This window comes from Oreochromis niloticus, linkage group LG5 (assembly GCF_001858045.2).
Source record: "Oreochromis niloticus isolate F11D_XX linkage group LG5, O_niloticus_UMD_NMBU, whole genome shotgun sequence".
Lineage (NCBI taxonomy): Eukaryota > Metazoa > Chordata > Actinopteri > Cichliformes > Cichlidae > Oreochromis > Oreochromis niloticus.
Window position 1 is genome coordinate 23660938 of NC_031970.2, and position 19450 is coordinate 23680387.

Here is a 19450-nt window from a genome sequence, read left to right on the forward strand (position 1 = left end):
TCAAAAGGACACTGCTTACCTATCACTTGAATAGGATCAAGTCAAACCCGTGGCTCGGGATTCCTCCTCTTCTGTCCTCTGAATGCAGCATCATTCTCATCTTCATAAGCTTTTTCTGACTTCATCGCTTTATCTTCTCTGCATTTCCGTTTTTCCCTTTCTTGTCCTCAGCTTTCACACTTCTCTCTTTTCTCTCGGTGTCTCTGAATCATCCCATCTCTTGCCCACGCTTCCGTACGTTTCCAGATTTAGTCCTGTTTTGTTTTTCCCTTCTTTGAGGCTGGAATCGAGCCACATGTTTGACGCCCGCAGTCATCTCCAGAGATTACTGCAACACTGTGTGGGTCCAACTGTGTTTTCATCATCTTCCTTATCATTTTTTTCTTGTTTTTTTTCTTTTTTTCCCTCCTGCTTCCTGCTTTTTCTATCACCGTGGGTTGGAACAGGTGTTGGCTGACTCCATTCACAGATAGAAAGCTGATCATGCTGAAGCTGTTTATTCTGCCATCGATCTGCGATATCACTTGAGTAACTGTTGCTTGGTCCTTGGGTTAATGTGATATTAATAATGCTGATATTGTTCTAATGGCAAAGAGAAATGTGAAAAAACTACCATCATAACATTTTTTATTAAAGTTCAGGGTTCAAATGAGCACCTTTGACAGTGTGACTAACTGGTGTATATTTGAATTCCATCAAATAAAACCATCAGAGTTTGATATGTTTTGTTATTTTTATGGTTGCATATCTTATGCTCATTTTTTCAGAAGCAATACAGTTTTATTTTATTTTATTTTATTTTTTCTACAGGTGACATCACACAGAAGGGCTATGAGAAGAAAAGGGCAAAACTTCTGGCTCCCTACATAATCCACACTCCACGTAAGTGTTCATAATCCCTTTTTTGATCTGGCTAAGCATAGACGTGCATCCCCCGTGTCTTTGCTGTTTTCCTGTCTTGCTTAGGCATACTCAAAACTATATTTTTCTTTGTCTTTTTGCCATGGCAAAAAATCTGTTCTGGACTTAAATGAAAAACTATATCTAAAAGTAGAATCATTTCACACCAGTTTTTTTAGTAGCTTTTTATTTATTATTTTACAAAAATGAAACAAAAAAAACAGACTTGTAACAACAGATCTGCAAAGCAAACACGAGCCGCTTCTCTCAGTTGGAGTATGACAATCTATGTCCTTAAAACAACGTCCAAAAATTCCACCTAAAAAAAATAAATGTAGCTTCAAACACACAAAAAATCAATTTTTAATATTTTTCGTGTCATTTGAAATTTACATTCAGTTCAGTTCAAATTTATTTCAAATATATTGCGCCAAATCACAGCAACAGGCACTGTTACAATATTATAGAGAAAACCCCATCAATCCTCAGAGTAAGCACTTGGCAACAGTGGGAAGGAAAACCCCCCTTTTAACAGGAAAGTCCTGCAGCAGAACCAGAGTCAAGGAGGAGCAGCCATCTGTAATGATAGCAATAGCAGAGACCAATTGACCTGACAAGTATACATGGTGTGTTTAATGCACAACCAACTAAACTATCCAGTCTTTGTTGTGATGCTCATTAATATCCATTACTATCATCACTGAGGTTCTGAAGAATATTAAATGGACTGATTCCTATATAGTGCTTTCCCACTCCAGATGAGCATTCAAAGCGCTTTATACACCCATTCATTTATGCACTACTTGCTTCACATAACATTTACACACACATTCACACTCTGATGAACAACACATATTTGGGAGCAACTCAGATTCCAGTCTCTTGTCCAAGAATACTTTGAATACTTTGTCCAAGACTACAAACCACCAACCTTCTGATTAGTAGATGATGACCTGCTCTACCTCCCCCTCTAGCCACCCCGTTGTTAAGAATTCTCGTACCTTGGTAGCCACAACAGAGCCCATAAAGACATCACAGCCAGGGTTAACCAAGCTAGAGGTGCTTTTAGGTGACTGAGAAATATATAGGATCAAAACCAAGCTCCAGCTCTACAATAGCAATGTTAAGACAGTGGTGGGTAGTGCAGAAGGACAAACCAAATCATCACCTTCCACAGTTAAACAGGTAGTGTTTAACAGAAACAGTTAAACAAAAGTTCAGCAGATACTCAAGGCCTGTTACAGGAAAGTCTTCTGCCTATTAAACCAAAGTGTTTGAAGAAATAAGTATGTAAAGCAGTTTTTGATTGTTTTGTAACAATGCATGTATTTTATGTTTATTTTACAGCCCCGCCCCCTCAAAATGTACAGCCTCCCGCTCCTAGTTCCTCGAGCCATGCACCTCCACCCTCCAGCTCATCCCGGTATCGTGAGCGACGCGCTCGCAGAACGCATCGCAGTGGAGGAACCCGGGATGACCGCTACAGATCAGGTGAGCAAGAAGTCCAGCGCCAAAATGTTCTTCATCCCACTTTGGTTGTCCCACCACGGTCACACCAGCGGTACAGCGCACTACAGCACAGTTTTCAGAGCTGAAACCATCCAACAACAGTCTGTTTTTAAGCTCAGATCCTGGGCTGTTTCAAAGGGACCAATTAAAGAGCTGTGGGGAACATGTGTGTGAGCGAGGCAGACAGCAGTGCATTGCCACAGCTGGGAAGCCCCCTCAGTGAGGACCCCCTTCTCAGGCAGAAGAGTGATGTCAGTGGCTGGCTATGTGTGAGAAGGTTGTGAGGAGAGCATGGGAATACTGATGGGGAGGGTTAAATAAAAAACTATATATATAGTTTTTTATTTAACCCTCCCCATCAGTATATATAAAACAGCACTGACTAACAGTGGGGCCGTGCGGCCAGTTTCGTGATCATTACTGTGTAAGTTGTCAAGGCTGATGATCAATGGCCACGAGTACCATTCACAGCGAGTAGTGAATGTCTGCAATCTCAGCATTGTTACACGGTGAAAGATGTACCCTTAGGCCCCCTCCTCGATTCAGAGATGGTTGTTTCCTTTTCACATGAAGATGAGGCAAGAGAAGCACAAAGCAAGTGTGGAGGACACAACTAGTGTTTGTTGACTGAGAGTCAGACTCTAAAAGCATCTCCCTGTGGGCTGAACCACACCCTGCTGGTTCTTTTCTTAAAAAGCCTCTCAGCCTGTGCAGCATGCTAAATGCCAGGCTGACTAATCTAAAGTCTGTCTGTCAGACTGGAGTTCGGTGGAGGGTTGTCTAAAAATGTTTCAGCTTTATAGGAAATCTGACTGGCAGGGGCAACATACATTATTTTTGTTTAATCTGGTTGGAGGATTCAGAAGGATTAGAGCTTAAAAAAACTCAGTAGCGGCTAAATTGAAATTGTGATAATAGGTCTGTGTTAGGAAATAAATCTTTGTTTTGATGTGTCGCTGATGGCATTGCATGATAGATAAGAATTTAAATATTGAAAGTTCCAAAAAGCTATGTACATATTTGTGTCCTGGCTTAAAAATAGGTTGTTGTTATGTTGGTCAGGCTATGATTGTTATACTTACTGTGAGTCAAACTTGGCAATAAAGCTCCCTTGTGTATTCAGTTACTGCTCTTTTATAAGACAATCAGTAGTTTACAGTGTAGTGGGCAATGAATTTAGATTTGAGACACATGCATTTATCTGTGCTATTGTCTGTGTCACAGTCACTTCTATGGTTCAAAACCCTTAATTTGGATTCCATATTTAGTGGAATGAAAATTGCTCCCAGAATTGTTGTGCTTTGTTCCACAATGTTTTCGTAGTCTCGAAAGTCTCCTAGATATGAAATGAATTCTGGTATAAATCATTGCAAATACTGCAAAAGTGGTTAAACTGAGAGATGAGAAAATGTAAAATAAAACCAAGCTGAATGGCAGATGGTATTCCTCAGCTAATTTTATATTGCAGGATGAGAACAAAAAGGGGTGTCATGGTGGACAAGAAGTTCCTTTACATGTTGGAAAATACAGAATATGCAAATATATTGATGCACTGAGGAAATACAACACTACACACATTGATGTTTTCACAATGATGTTTATTCAACTAAAATCTAAGAGGACCCATTCTTTCAGAAATGTTTTTAGAGGCAGTCTGTGTGGCTAGGTTTTTTTGGTTTTACACACCTGTGGCTGAAAACACCTGAATTCCAAGATTAACCCACATAGCAAAATTGCTATGGCCCGGATCTGGCCCACACAATGTGCTTACACATGGCCCACATACTGCAAAGAATGACGGCCCTTTGGTGGGCCAGATCAGTTTTGCCAGAGGTGGCCCACACATGGGCCAGCACAAGGCCAGTTGCAGACACACTGCTGGTCCTGTGCTGGCCCAGAACAGTTTCAGCTCTGGCCCCAGATGTCAGCCTAATGTGTACCTTAATCAAGCCATGTAATAACAACATGTGCCGGAACATAAGAGTGCAAAAGCAACATGACGAAACTCTGTTCAGACAGTAAATGGACTGATTTTTATACAGCGCTAACTACATTCACACTCTTGACATGCAGACTGGAGGAGCCAGGGATTGAACCACTAACCTTCCGTTCAATAGGTGACCTGCCTCTACCTCCTGAGCTACAGCCACCCAGTGGTAACCATGAGTAAATCCTCACTAGGTTTTGGATAAAGTGTACACTCACAAACCTGTCAAACCTGCATTTGAAACGTTGGATACTATAGCAGTATAGTATTGCAACATGGCATTTGGGTCTTCTAATTAAAATAGGAAAATAGAAACATAAATAGTGCATCATTGCCAGACCTGGCCCACATCTGGTTGACATACACCCTGCCATGACACCAGTCAGTCAGAAGTGCCGGCTTGATGCCAGATCCAGGGAAGACCTGTTTTCTATGAGCCTGGGCCACATAAACCAAACCATAATCAGGCCAGATATGGCATGCCATCACATAGACAGTGCCATTTACGCCAGGCCTGGCCTATCTGGATGACATACATCTTATCATGCCAGAAGTCAGCCAGCAGTGCCGGCTTGACACCAGATCTGGCCCAGACCTGTCTGCTATGTGGGAAGGCATTGTTTGGCCCAATACTGTGTCCACATAGTGCATATTTAACTCTGTTTGGAGAATATCAACAAAAACAGTTTCAGCACAGAATGTATAAAACAATATTTCTGTTCCTGATCCTGTTCCCTTTTGAAAATTTTAGGCTACACGGCTAAGTCTGCAGCTGTGGTGATTCCATTCAATTCAGTTTTATTTTATAAAGCACCAAATCACAACAGCAGTTGCAACAGAAGTAGCAACCCTACAATAATGGAGAGAAAACCCCAACAATAATGACCCCAGGCAGGCAGGCATTTGGTGATGTTGGGAAGGAAGGAAAAACTCCAGCCGGTTTCTTCCTGTTAAAAGGGAATCTGCCACAACCGGTTGTAGGTGAGGGAAAGAAGAGCTGTGGTAGTAAGTTTATGGGGTGTATGCTGAAGCTGAATGCTAGTCTTGCCATGCTGACATGCGTACAACGGCAATGCTAATAACTGATGTTAGCACGTTAATTAGCTTTCACACGTTTTGCTAATGTGCAGTAAAACAGAAGGTGAAGCTGAGCCCATCAGTTTTGAGGTACTTTGTTGTAATTTAGCACTAATGAAAAAAAAATCATCAAAAGTGTTACATTTCACCCTGCGGCACATGGATATCTCATGATAAAGGCTGGCATGTATTGACACATTTTACATAAAAAAATTAAAAAAAAATGCAAATGTGTTTCTGATGGTGACATGAGGAAAAAAAAGAAGCTCACTAAAGTCAGGAGGTGTACCCCTCTGGGGAACAAAGGATGACTATGGTAGGGTTATAATGGCAGTTCATCCAAAAACTGTTGAGGAGTTTCTATCAGAACCAAAGTTATGATCCTACTCGACAGAGAAAATGAACTTGATGACCTCGAGTCATGTTGTTAGAAAATGGCAGGTCAGAGATTCCTCATTAGAAGAGCTAGAGCCTGAAAATAATGTAAGAATAGTAGAAACTCTGCAGCAGTGAGGAACAGAAAAAATAAAGTAGTTATAATTTTAACAGACTGCAGAGCAATTTAATTGCCTCTGGCTTCCTCCAGTTATTACACCTCTTACACAGCCTGTCACTGCGGAGTTCACTTGAATACACCGCTGACTACTTTCTGGAGCTGCTCTCGCTATTATTACACTTTATGTTTTATGTACACCATTTTAGATTCAGATTAAGAAGATAAATAAAACGGGCATGCATCAAAGATATGACTAAGTAAAGGTCCTCAGCTGACCACATGTCAGTGTTGATTGGAACTGGAGTAAAACTCACCGCAAGCTGCCACGCACCCCACTGTGCCCATCACCGTGGAAACCGCCCTCATCCTCCCGGACATGTGCAAGGAGTCGTCTCTCCTGACACTCCGGTGCGAGGATGCGCAACAGCACATTATGAGAGAGAATGATTTAGCTGAGAACAATCTGTTAAGCAGAATGGCAGTTATGTAATTATGGTCCCCACTGCTGCTGTGAAATGAGCTGTGCTCTGTGATTTATTTAAATCTGTTGATGTTTCAACATAAATGATGCCCTCCAGTCGATAGATGTGAAAATTCACTAAGTCGTCTTTTGTGCCGCGTGTTCTGTTACGTGGTCTGAGCGTGCGTCTGTTTACGCGGTGCCTTTTAATGCGCCTGTGGGTGTCATCAAGCGAAAGTATCTCTGCATTCATTACTGTGTGCATTTGCGCGTGTAGGCATGTGAGTGGGCTAATACACGGCTTGGCTCTCTCCTCTCTGTGTGCCGTGTCAATGGGAAAACGCTGTCTTCCTGTAAGGATTTCTTCAGGCTTCTCACCTGTCACCGTTCTTCAAGTTTTAAACATGACTTATAGACATAACACTACACTCATGCTCTCAAAAAAATGCTGTCATCAGCTAAAGCAAAGTAATGTTTTTCATCATTATTTTGCAAGCTTGCTAGATTCTTCTCTTCTTCTTTTTCTCTTTATCGTGGGACTCCTAAAGTTAGTTACTGTGCCTTGAAATCTCATTTAGGGGGCTAGGCTCCTCGGTTGAGATCCCCTATGGAAATCATTCAAACATATGAAAATGTTATTCACACAGCGGTGACTCTTTGAAGCAGTTCAATAAACTTTCATATAACGGAAAAGAAAACGTCTCACTAATGGAAGAAAAAGACCATAAATGGAGGTAGTAAACAAAATGTACATTCTTGAGTCATGTTGAAAGAATGTTAACAGCTTTTTTTCTTTGTGGCCTTCTTTGTTTTGTTGCTCTGAATGGGATCCAAAGCCACTGGAACTAATCTCTGCCTAAACTAAATGTGTTTCTGTCAATACAGATATCCATACTGAGGCAGTACAAGCTGCCTTGGCTAAACATAAGGAGGAGAAGATGGCGCTCCCCATGCCTACCAAACGGAGGTCCACATACGTGCAGTCACCCATTGAAACACGCACACCACCAGGTAGGACATGCGAAGGCATTAAATTTGGACCTTTTAGTTAAGAATTATGGAGATTTACATTTTGTTTTGTGGCACTCAGACTCCTCGTCTGGCTCTGAAGATGAGACAGCCGTGCGCAGGCAGTCGTCAGTGGTTGCTCCGCAGCCTCAGGTCAACCCCAACCTGCAGAGCCCGGAGTCTTGGGTCAACCACATCGTCCAGGGCTCTTCCACCTCCTCCTCGGCCTCCTCCACCCTCTCACAGGAAGCCAAACCACAGCCTCAGAGCCAACCTCAGCCTCAGTACAAACCGCAGTACCAGCCTCTTTATCAGCCTCACCACCAACCGCAGTACCAACCTCAGCACCAGCCCCACGAGCAGCCTCGCACTGCCGCAGTGACGGACATGCTGGCTCACAGTCGCATTGGTGAGACATGCGCCTGTGTGGAGAATATTCTGTGCAGACGTTGCGTATGTTAAAGCAAAGAACAGTAGACTTATTAATTATTTATCTGGAGGAAAAGCAGCAGGTAAAAAGTTTGGATCATCTGATTGGTCAATTTATGTAATGCTGCACAACTAGCTTCAGTATAGCCTAATCCTACAAGTTAGCTTGTGAGTAGTGTTTCACATACAAATAAACTGAGCAATTTTCACTGCCATGTGTCAAGGTAATAATAGTCTTTTGTATTTGCTAATGCATAAGTGTTTTATTTTTATTTTTTACATTTTAAATTTAAAATTAAAATTATAGCTACAGTACATTGGTCCAATTAAAACACAAGGACATCCCACTGCTTCCACTTACAGCCCACTCAGAGAATAGTGCACCTCCTCCAGATGTGACAGCTGTGGCCCCTCCGGCCAGAGGCCCGCGCGTGGACCTGCCCTCCAACGCTGTCGTCCGAGGGATGAGCCGGGGACAGAGCCGCTCGAGCATGATGGAGACGGCGGATGGTAATGGAGAACAGTTAATTTTTAACATTTTGTGTCTCTTTTCAAGAATCTGATTTCTCTTTCTTCAAATAAGTGTTGACTTCCAGCTGTGACCTTTTTATTAATCAAGTTGTTTTTCTTCCTGATTTTTTTTTCTTTTTTTTCACTCTGTCAAATTTTTTTTGACCGGCTGATAGGAAGAGGTAATATACAGAGTAAGGAAACTCCTTAATCTACAATGTCCATGGCCTTCTGTGTTTCTGACTCTCCCTGCTGTGTGTACTGAGTGATTTTACAAGGAAATGAAACAAAAGCAACGTCTACACGCACAAAACGAATCCTCATGTGTGATCCCAAACCAAAACAAACCTTTATCCCGGCTCTCACTCCGTTCTCCTTGTGTTGACGCCACCCACCCGCGCTGCTGCTTTTCAGTCCGGACATATTTTACAGTTGATTCGAAATGGTGTATTTGTGGTTAATTCAATTTTTTACTGAAAAGTTACGGCATGAAAAACAGCAGACTATGTGATGGTAAGACGCTTAAACAATGTTCTAATGTTCTGTCACTGTGTGTCAGAGCCGTGGGATGTGTGACTGTGTATTTATCCCTGCTGCTGCCCCTCTCCACCTTCACCCTGCCTGTAGGAGTTCCTGTAAGCAGCAGGGTCTCCACTAAGATTCAGCAGCTGCTGAACACCCTGAAGAGGCCTAAGAGGCCCCCGCTCAGTGACTTCTTCACCGATGACGCCGAGGAGATCGTAGAAGGTACGCTGCTGCACTGAATTAGCTGTAGAGGTAGAGTGTTTGACTTGCACAAATTACACATAGAAAAATTGGAATTTGTGCCCCTCCTTACTCCAGCGTTTTATAGTAAGTTAAAATAGTCAGATGTAGTGTTCCAAAAAGACATTGCTGATTATTTATGAACACTTACCTTTTTTACAAATGTATATTTAGGTTTCTCTAATAGAGAAAGAATTTAAAAGTTGCATATGCACTAACTAGCATAGTCCCCCATTTAGGGTGAGTGTGATGCAGGATATTTTACATGCTACATGCCAAAGATGTTTCCTAAATGCCACACATGCAGGAAGTTGGTCTAAAAGAGGACAACTCTAAGGATGCACGCAGTGAAAGCATGTATGCCACTGCTTATAAACACTGTAATCTGCCCAGAAATCAGAGCTAATGCTAACTGAGTCAACAGCTGCTGGTAAGCAGAAACCTAGTTTGTATTATTTTATTAAACCACATATGCAATGAATTTACTGATGTTCTCTGAACGTCTCACGTGCAGTGTTATTGAAAACTTCAAACTTGGCTCCATGGTAAAGTGGTGCACGCGTTCACCTAGCAAGCGACAATCCCTGGTTTCTCTCCCTGGAAGAGACAAAAATCCCTTTGGGCTTGCGTCAATAAGGCCATCTGGTGTAAAAACTGCCACATCAAATATATGGATCTGTCTGCTATAGTGACCCCTTGTGAATAAGGAAAGTAGCTCACAGAAAACTTCAAAGTCAACACTGCACTCTGTCGGGTTCCCTGCAAACCAGATGAACAGACACATGCAGAGACATACAGAGATTCCTGGATTTTTTTTAGAACGATTGCTTTTCTGAGTTTTTCCTGAGTTTAAAAAAACATTTCTAATGCTTTACTAAGTACGTTGAGCTATTTATGAGGAAAAAGTTGTTTGTACTTGGCTTTAAAGTTTGAAAATGTTAGTAAAAACACTAAATAAGGATAATTAACTAATCAAGTCAGCATCCCTAACAGGTAATATGTTGTTAATAAATTACATGATGTACAAATGAACCATTTTTCACAACCTGGTGACAGAAAAGTGTTTTGTTTGCTTTTGTTTGTAAATCATTTTAAATAAGTGTCTTTATATATGAGATTTTTTGGAATTCAAATTTGTGTGATGTAAAGCAAAACAGTGCTACAAATGTATTTTAAAATAAGGAGATAGGGCTAAATCTTTGGCATTTATATATATATATTGTAAATAAAAAAAGCAGGTAACCTGAGAGCTTAGGAAACAAAGGGGAAAACCATGTAGGAGGAAACTGATACCCCGCATGGACCGGTTTTACCTCTGTGGTATCTCATCTCATTAGTCTCTAATATACTCAAAAGTGTCCTGTTGTTTCTCTTTCACAGTGCCCCAACCGGACCCCAACACACCCAAGCCAGAGGGCCGTCAGATCATCCCAGTGAAAGGGGAGCCTTTGGGAGTGGTCAGTAACTGGCCCCCAGCCCTGCAGGCAGCGCTGGCTCGCTGGGGAGCCACTCAGGGGAAGAGCCCCGCCCTCACTGCTCTCGACATCACGGGCAAACCACTCTATACACTGACTTATGGTGAGACACAAGATTCAAAGAGGGAAGTGTAACGTCATCAAGTCAGTAAAATGATATGTCATTTAATGTCATAAACACTTATTGGGACGACTGAAAAATAAGATTATATATGTTTATTATTTTAAAACCTAGTAAAAGTAAGAAAATGTGTGAATTCTTTGACATTATATTTTTGTGAAGGTGCTAACCCCCCTGCCCCCCCCAAAAATCTACCATCTGTCTGTTAGGGAAGCTGTGGAGTCGCAGTGTGAAGCTGGCGTACACCCTCCTGAACAAACTGGGCACTAAAAACGAGCAAATCCTCAAACCAGGAGACCGAGTAAGAGATCACACACAGAAAAAACAGACATGTTTACAGCAAATGATTATTTTTAACTTGTGTATTTGCAGTGAACATTGACTGTATCACGATTTACTGCTGCTGCCTCTGTGGGAGGCAGGATTTATTTTTTTTAAACAACAGCAAAAACTAAGAAATGGCCTTAAAAATACATGCTGACAACAAAGAACTGAGGTGAATGGGTAGATTACACCTACATATTTTACATGTGCATTTTCTAAATGGCAACAATTTTTAAGCTAAATTTCCCCAGGAAAAAAATTGCAATGAAAAAACAAACAAAGAACAAATATTAAAGGACAGAAACTAACTTTTCATGAATAATTAACCTGCATTTTGATGGTTTACCACCTGGTTTTTACTTTTTTAGTGATATTATTCATTATTACAGCTATTTCACAAGTTTACCTTTTTTAAATATTTATTCTAACATCTTCTTTTTCAGACACATCTTTTCCCCTACCTTTTTATTGTTTATAACATAGGTTATATGTTCCACCTATGATATGGAAGAGGTTTTACTTTATTAAATGAACACAGGCCCCAGAAAGTGCTTGTTTTAACGTCCAACTAAACTGTCTTGGTAGGTGGCGCTGGTGTATCCCAACAGTGACCCTGGGATGTTCTGGGTGGCGTTTTATGGATGCCTCCTTGCTGAAGTTATACCTGTACCTATTGAGGTACCGCTGTCTCGCAAGGTATGAAAACCATCACATGAAACTTTAATTTTATGTTTTTATTATGTTCAAGCATCTGAGTGCTTTCTTGTTGCCCTGTTTGTGACGTGTTTAGGATGCAGGTATCAGCCAGGTGGGTTTTCTGCTCGGTAGCTGTGGCGTTGGTCTGGCTCTGACTAGTGAGATCTGCCTGAAAGGCCTACCCAAGACCCCCACGGGCGAAATACTGCAATTTAAAGGTCAGCAAGCAAGTTCTGTCCTGAATGTCCTGAATACCTGTTTTGTTAAAAAAAAACAAAAAAACAACCTTTGTCTAATTCAACACTAATGTCAAAAACATTGGGTTGCTGTAAACAAAATCTGAATGCAATGTTTTGCAAATTTCATAAACTCCTATTATATATTCGCAGTAGAACCTGGAAAACAGACCAAATGTTTTAAATGAGAAAATGTAACATTTCATAGCAACAGCTCTCAAAAAAGTTAGAACAGGGCCATGCACACCGCTGTGTGGCATCCAGTCCATAAACATCTGGAAACTGAGGAACCAGCTGCTGGACCTTTTGGAAGGAAATGTTGTCCCATTATTGTCTGCTCAACAGTCCTGGGTCTTCTTTGTCCTATTTTTTGTTTCATGATGAGCCAAATGTTCTCATTTGGTGAATGGTGTGGACTGCAGGCAGGCAGGCCAGTTCAGTACCTCGACTCTTCTACTATGAAGCTGTTGTAATAGATGCAGTATGCTGTTTAGCATTGTCTTCAGGCCTTCCCTGAAGGAGGTGTTTGTCTTAACGGGAGCATATACCTTCCTGCATTGTTGGCACCTTTAAACTTGTGAAAGATACCATTTCCAAAAGGCACTAATGCAGGCTTTTGAACTGAGCATGGAAAACAAGCCAGATAGTCCCGCTTCACTTTAGTCCACAGGATGCAGCATCCATGTTTTCCAAAGACAATACCAAATTTTGATTCATCTGACCACAGAATAGTTTTACACTTTGCCTCAGTCCATTTTAAAAGCACTTTGGTCCAGGGAAGATGGCACTTTTTTCTTGATCATGTTCACTTACAGCTGCTTCTTTGCATGATAAAGCTTCAAACTGCATTTGTTGATGGCACAGCGAACTGTGTCCACAGACTGTGATTTCTGGAAGTGTCCCATGACAGAGTCACGCCTTATTGCAGTGCCACCTGAAGGCCTAGAGATCACAGGCATCCAGTATAGATTTTTGGCCTTCTCCCTTCTCTGGATTCTCTTAATCTTTTGATGATATTATGTAGATGAGGGGAGATGACCTATTCAAAGTTTTCATAGTTTACATAGTTTACACCATTATTGTGAAATTGCTCCACAATTTGTATTCTCGGATTCACATTCATGTTACTGACCCAGTTAGTTCAGTTCAGTACAACTTTCTTTTCCATCCTTTTGTTTCTTCCATCTCAACTTGTTCAGACATATTACAAAATCCATCCAAATACAAAATGATCGAATATTTGTATGCCTGAGTTTAAACATTTGACATGTTTTCTGTGTTATGTGTGAGTTCATATGATTTGCAAATCATTGCATTTTGTTTTTCTTTACACATTACTCAGCATCCCAGTTTTTGGGGAGAATTGGGGTTGTAATTCAGATCAACTTTGTTTGCTTGTAGAATACCTGTGAGGTTTTTTATTTGTTTGTATGTTTTTGAAAGAAATTAAATATTTCTCGAAATTGTTGTGTGATGCATATCTTCCCTGTCTCTGTTAGGCTGGCCTCGAATGAAGTGGGTGATAACGGATTCAAAGTACCTGACAAAACCATCCAAAGACTGGCAGCCACACATTCCCACTGCTAACACTGACCCTGCATATATAGAGGTAACACAGCTGTGCTTATTATTATTTTTACTTTTGTTCCTTCATTCTTAGAACCTATTCCATCCTGTCAAAGTACCAAAAATATTTAAAAGCATCATTTTAGTCTGGTGTGTTATGGCTCATCTCTTGCTTCATCTCTTTGTAGTATAAAGCAAATAAGGAGGGCACAGTGGTGGGCGTGGCTGTGTCTAAAGTGGCCATGTTAACCCACTGCCAATCACTGACTCAGGCCTGCAACTACTGTGAGGGTGAGTAGAAGGACAGTGTTTGCATCATCCATTACACAAAGCTTTATTTCGGTTCAGCTCCATGTTATTTATATAACAGCAAATCACAACTTGAGTCACGTCTCAGTGTAGATTGCCAACCTCACTTGTGTCTTTGTGTCTCTGTTTTAAGGGGAAACTTTGGTGAATGTCTTGGACTTCAAAAAGGACATGGGCTTATGGCATGGAGTTCTCACAGTGAGTGTCATTAGCTGTAGGTTTCTAGGTTAGATTATGCTGCATATACAGTTAGATGCATGTAAAATTTCTTAATTTGTGTGCAGATTATATCAGAACTATAAATTCTCCAGTAAATGTAAAATGTTAAATTACTAATGAAAGAGATTTCTTGCACAAAATCATCACAAAATGGGTCTCTTACTGTTTGTGTTGTTTGTCGAGTTGGAAGGAAAAAAATCCTTTCCAGCTTTTTTTTTTTTTATATGCTACCTCGAGTAATCAGGTTGTTTGATTCCAGGCTGTAATGAACAGGATACACACGATCAGCGTTCCCTATGCAGTGATGAAAGCCTGTCCTCTCTCCTGGGTGCAGAGGGTCCACATCCATAAAGGTAAATTATCTTTTACTCTGAGACAAAGTGTATTAAAAAATGATTTTATAATACTCCATGTAACTCCTGCTGTTGTGCAGCTCGTGTAGCTCTGGTGAAGTGCCGTGATCTGCACTGGGCCATGATGGCTCATCGGGAGCAGAGAGACATCAGCCTGGCTTCATTACGAATGCTCATTGTTGCTGATGGTGCTAATCCCTGTGAGTATGTCCCGAGCCATCGCTGCTTTGTAAAACTGGGTCTTTTCCAACAAGCCAAATTAGATGTCACACTTTTAAAATTGTGCTTTCCAGGGTCAGTGTCTTCCTGCGATGCCTTCCTGAGCAAGTTCCAGTCCCATGGGCTGAAGCCTGAGGTGATTTGCCCCTGTGCCACATCTCCTGAGGCCATGACAGTAGCTATACGAAGGTATCTCACTGACCTATATTCACTGTTCTTATTGGATGTTGTTAAACGCTACAGAAAACTTAAAGACAAAACCAGAAGAAGATTAAAACCAAATTCTTTCTATTCTTTCTTTCATGTCTCACAAAAGTCACCGTCACAGCCTGTATTTCAGTCCAACTAGACATAATTTATATCTGATGTTGTTCATAAGAGGGTAGGCAGATGGCTAGCAGATGGAAACATCCATGTTTGATTGTGAACTGTCTACTCGTGTAGACCCGGAGTGCCTGGTGCGCCTCTCCCTGCCCGTGCCATCCTTTCCATGGGTGGCTTGAGCTACGGTGTCATCAGGGTGAACACGGAAGACAAGAACTCCGCTCTGACTGTACAAGATGTGGGGCACATCATGCCTGGAGGTGAGGGTAGAAGAAAAGCTGCATGATAAATGGCTTTTCGCTTGCATTTGTTTTTTTATTGTAATTAATTTGCTAAAAAAGAGACCATTACGATTGACACTTAAAAAAAAAAAAAAAAAACTGTTTTCTATACATATTACGAGATTACAATATTGAATAACTATAACCACCTACACTATAACCACACAGTTGTGTGGTTATAGTGTAAAAATGTAATAGGCCTAGTTGCCGCCAGCTCTGAAATCTTTTTGTTTGACCTTTTGCATGTCTCCAAGAAAATGGAGGCAAACAAGGTTGTTCAAAAATATAATCATAAAATTATAACCATATGAGAAAATTAGAAATTCAAATAATTATCTTCCCTTCTTTTCAACATCCAGATAAAATGTTTTTTCATCATCTGCATGGCAGATGTTTATTTCTAAGACTTCATGACATAAACAGTTGGGTTTTGAACACTAAAACAGTGTTTATTATTTTGGCTATATACCAACACATGTTCATGTTACAGTTTGTAATGAATATGCAGACTTTAAGCTTTCACTTAGGAGGTCAAACTGAAATATTGTACCAACAACTGAGAACTTGTTGACATTTTTATATATAGTGCCCTGTTTATCTGGGCTCATGTGTAATTGGACAATCCATACGGAAACTTAACTCGGCCTATTCATTAATATTTCTTCATAAATGAATGAGATCAAAGGTTTGGAAGTGATTCCAAGTGAGGCATTTAATTTTTAAAAGCTTAATCTGTGAACCTACAACATACACTAAAGGAGCTCTCAGTGGAGATGAATCTCCACCAGAGAACTAGGACATTAGGACGTTGGTACAATAATGAGGGGGTAAAAGGATGCACTGTTGTACTTGAACCTGGACTAATTTGGTCAGTGATCATGGGATCCTTTCCATCATAAAGAGAAAAAAAGCATTTATCAACCCTCCAGGAGACAGACATGTCATTATCCAAGCCTGTAATAAGCCCCTCATAAGCCTCAGCAGTAGAAAACAAAGATTAAACATTGGAGGCAGTCTGATGCATAAGTGTGCGAGGTTCCCAGCAGCTTTGGGTCACTACTGGTTAAGCAGATGTTTGAAGTTGTACTTGTAGCTGTTGTAGCTGAAATGAATAATAAAAATAGAATAAAGAAACCCAGGAGTTTTTTAAGGTAAAGAAAGGAAAGACTGAAGGCATAAAGAACCACAAAATATAAAAACAATTGCAGCAAAAGGCCTGGCAACAAATCTGTTTGCTTCCTGACATCGTGCAGCCATTTCCTGCAAAGGATCCTTAGCACAGTCTTTAAAATGAATATTTTGATGTAACTGTGTTAATTTGTTCATTTATATTTATGACGCTCAGATAGGGGACTGCATATAAAAACTGTTAATTGTTAAAACAAGTAATCCACTCTTTTATTAAATTCCCTTCAAATTTAAGCTGAAAGTCTACACTTTCCCACTTTCAGTCAATCCAGTCAATCCTTTAGAACTGCAAAAATAACAGAAAACATGTAAATCTGAATAAACGTACTCAACAAAAAATGAAAATGGGACTTTTTTTAAAATTATACATCTAAGATAAAATTGTCCTCCTGCATATTTTTGACATAAACTTTATTTTTGAGAAGGAAGAACTACAGTTAGACCTGCCGGAAATATCAAGGGAATTATTTTAAATTAGGAAGTCTGTGTTTTCTTAACTTTGCCTTTTTGTCCCTCCAGCTCTGATGTGTATCGTTAAGCCAGATGGACCGCCTCAGTTGTGTAAAACAGACGAAATTGGAGAGATAATTATCAACTCCCGTGCAGGAGGCAACATGTACTACGGCCTGCCTGGACTCACGAAAAACACCTTTGAGGTGCGAAAGCAGAATAACAACACTCAAACTGCACATGCTGCCACCATCATCAGTAAGGGACGCAGTTAAAGCTGATTCTGTTTTGGTGTGTTTTGCTGTTCTTTCTTTGTGTCGTCATGTCCAGGTGATACCGGTTAACGCTAACGGAGTTCCCATTGGAGAGATTCCATTTGTGCGATCTGGACTCCTGGGGTTTGTTGGCCCAGTAAGTAGGACTCTTTCATTAGAGCACTTCTGTGGCAACCTGAAACCATTCGTCTCTCTCACTAACAGTATAACAACCCTGCTGTTGCATCACTTGCTCCGTACAGGGCAGTCTCATCTTCGTGGTGGGGAAGATCGAAGGCCTGCTGATGGTGAGCGGGCGGAGACACAACGCCGACGACCTGGTGGCCACAGCTCTTGCAGTTGAGCCGGTCAAGACTGTGTACCGTGGCAGGTGAGTCAAAATTCTTCTTCATGGATTAAAGAAAATAATCTTAGAGCTCTTTGGTGGGTCAAGTGCAAATCTTATTTATCACTACTGACATCTAGTGGTATAGAGGAAACACAGCAGGCCCCACACTGACAACTGAAGGGATTATTGAAAGATAAAGTATTTCCACTTTCTGTATGCTTTAAACTGCTCATTTGTGTTTGACTTCCACGTCTTCCGGCTAATCTTCAGTGAGTTTGTGTGTCCTTGTGTGTGTCAGGATCGCTGTGTTTTCAGTCACGGTGTTCTATGATGAGAGGGTTGTAATTGTGGCAGAGCAGAGGCCCGATGCGAGCGAGGAGGACAGCTTCCAGTGGATGAGCCGGGTACTTCAGGTAAATTCAGCCACAGCATTCGAATGGAAGCCATTCAGTGTTTCTACAATATAATCTTCTATACGTTCAGTCTTTGGAGTTATATAAAATCATTTGTCATACAGAGCATTACCCAGCAAATCTAATCTCAGTGCTTGGTTTCATCTGTAGGCTATTGATAGCATCCACCAAGTGGGGCTCTACTGCTTGGCTCTGGTCCCGGCGAACACCTTACCAAAAACGCCGCTGGGCGGCATCCACATTTCTGACACGAAGCAGTTTTTCTTAGAGGGCAATCTCCACCCCTGCAACATCCTAATGTGTCCCCATACCTGTGTCACCAACCTGCCCAAGCCCCGCCAGAAGCAGCCAGGTAGGTCTGTCTGACACAAACTTCTGTTCAACATGACTGAGAATGATCCTCATCAATTTCTTACAAGATTATGCCCAACGAAGCCTCGGTGAGGAGGTTCATAATTTAAACGTATTTAGCATAAATTATTAAATGGAGTCCAGCAATGAGACTGTTTATAGATGTAGTTTGTAGGAAATCTATGGGTCTGCCGTGCAGTCATAAGGATATACATGCAGTAATCTGCAAATGTCTTAAGTCACCCCTCATTTCTAGGCGCCTTGCTAGAAAACTGCGAAATAAGAGCAGGAATTTATTGAAATGTGCAAATATACATGACAACTAAATAAACAGTGATTGTACTATTCTAACAATTCAGTATTTGGTTTGACAACCTTCAGTCTTAAACAGTCTGAACTCTCTTAGACAAGCTTTCCTGTCATTTTTTTGGGGCAGTGGTAGCTCAGTAGGTAGAGTGGTGGCCCCATTATCGGAAGGTCGGGGGTTCGAATCCACTGAACAGCTGCCCTGAGGTACCCCTGAGGCGCCCAATGGCTGCCCACTACTTCACTTAGTGAATGGGTCAAATGCAGAGAGGAATTTTCCCACGGGGATCAATAAAGTATACATTATTATTATTATTATTTTTTAAGTAGTTTTCAGGAATAGTTCTCCAGGCTTCTTGAAGGACATTCAAAGCTCTTCTCTCGATGCTGCCTTTTGTTTGTTTCTGTGTCAAGATGATCTCACACAGCTTCAATAATTTTGAGGCCTGGCCTCCCTGTCTTGTTTTTACCTCCTGCTTTATTTCACTTTATCTCTTTCGGACTGTTTTGTCTTGTAGTTGGTGTCGGTCCTGCATCCGTCATGGTGGGAAACCTGGTGGCAGGGAAGAGGATTGCCCAGGCTGCAGGGAGAGACCTCGGTCTGATTGAAGATCAGGATCTGGTCCGAAAGGTACTAGAACTATGAGCACTGAAGTCTGATAACCCAAGCTTCGATCACACTGCCGGCAGACGTGGCCATAAAATTAATTGGAATCTGAAATAAATGAAAATGTGAATGGATGAATCTATGCAAGAACTATATCAGAATTTTGCACTGATTCTTGCAGTGTGACTGTAGCCTTTTTAACCACATTCCTGTTTTTCAAAAGAGCTAAATGCAAGTCTTTCAGAAGCCGCAGGAAGCCTGTACATGT

General features: G+C 41.1%; 1 protein-coding gene across 4 annotated transcripts in view; it reads left to right on the plus strand.

Annotated features, from left to right (window-relative positions):
- Positions 1-19450, plus strand: part of dip2bb (disco-interacting protein 2 homolog Bb) — a 43042-nt gene that overhangs the window by 14008 nt on the left and 9584 nt on the right. For 2 of the 4 annotated variants that reach the window (XM_025907326.1, XM_025907325.1), the window contains exons 2-25: positions 811-882; positions 2248-2391; positions 7315-7440; positions 7520-7846; positions 8230-8376; positions 8553-8570; positions 9004-9123; positions 10522-10719; positions 10947-11038; positions 11647-11757; positions 11852-11975; positions 13493-13602; positions 13748-13850; positions 14002-14066; positions 14347-14440; positions 14521-14640; positions 14734-14848; positions 15104-15243; positions 16972-17108; positions 17233-17313; positions 17420-17547; positions 17804-17918; positions 18069-18270; positions 19094-19206. In XM_025907326.1, coding sequence (XP_025763111.1) covers positions 811-882; positions 2248-2391; positions 7315-7440; positions 7520-7846; positions 8230-8376; positions 8553-8570; positions 9004-9123; positions 10522-10719; positions 10947-11038; positions 11647-11757; positions 11852-11975; positions 13493-13602; positions 13748-13850; positions 14002-14066; positions 14347-14440; positions 14521-14640; positions 14734-14848; positions 15104-15243; positions 16972-17108; positions 17233-17313; positions 17420-17547; positions 17804-17918; positions 18069-18270; positions 19094-19206 — 3002 coding nt within the window. The remainder of the gene's footprint in view (positions 1-810; positions 883-2247; positions 2392-7314; positions 7441-7519; positions 7847-8229; positions 8377-8552; positions 8571-9003; positions 9124-10521; positions 10720-10946; positions 11039-11646; positions 11758-11851; positions 11976-13492; positions 13603-13747; positions 13851-14001; positions 14067-14346; positions 14441-14520; positions 14641-14733; positions 14849-15103; positions 15244-16971; positions 17109-17232; positions 17314-17419; positions 17548-17803; positions 17919-18068; positions 18271-19093; positions 19207-19450) is intronic. The other 2 variants (XM_005469493.4, XM_005469492.4) reach the window with 1 other exon arrangement.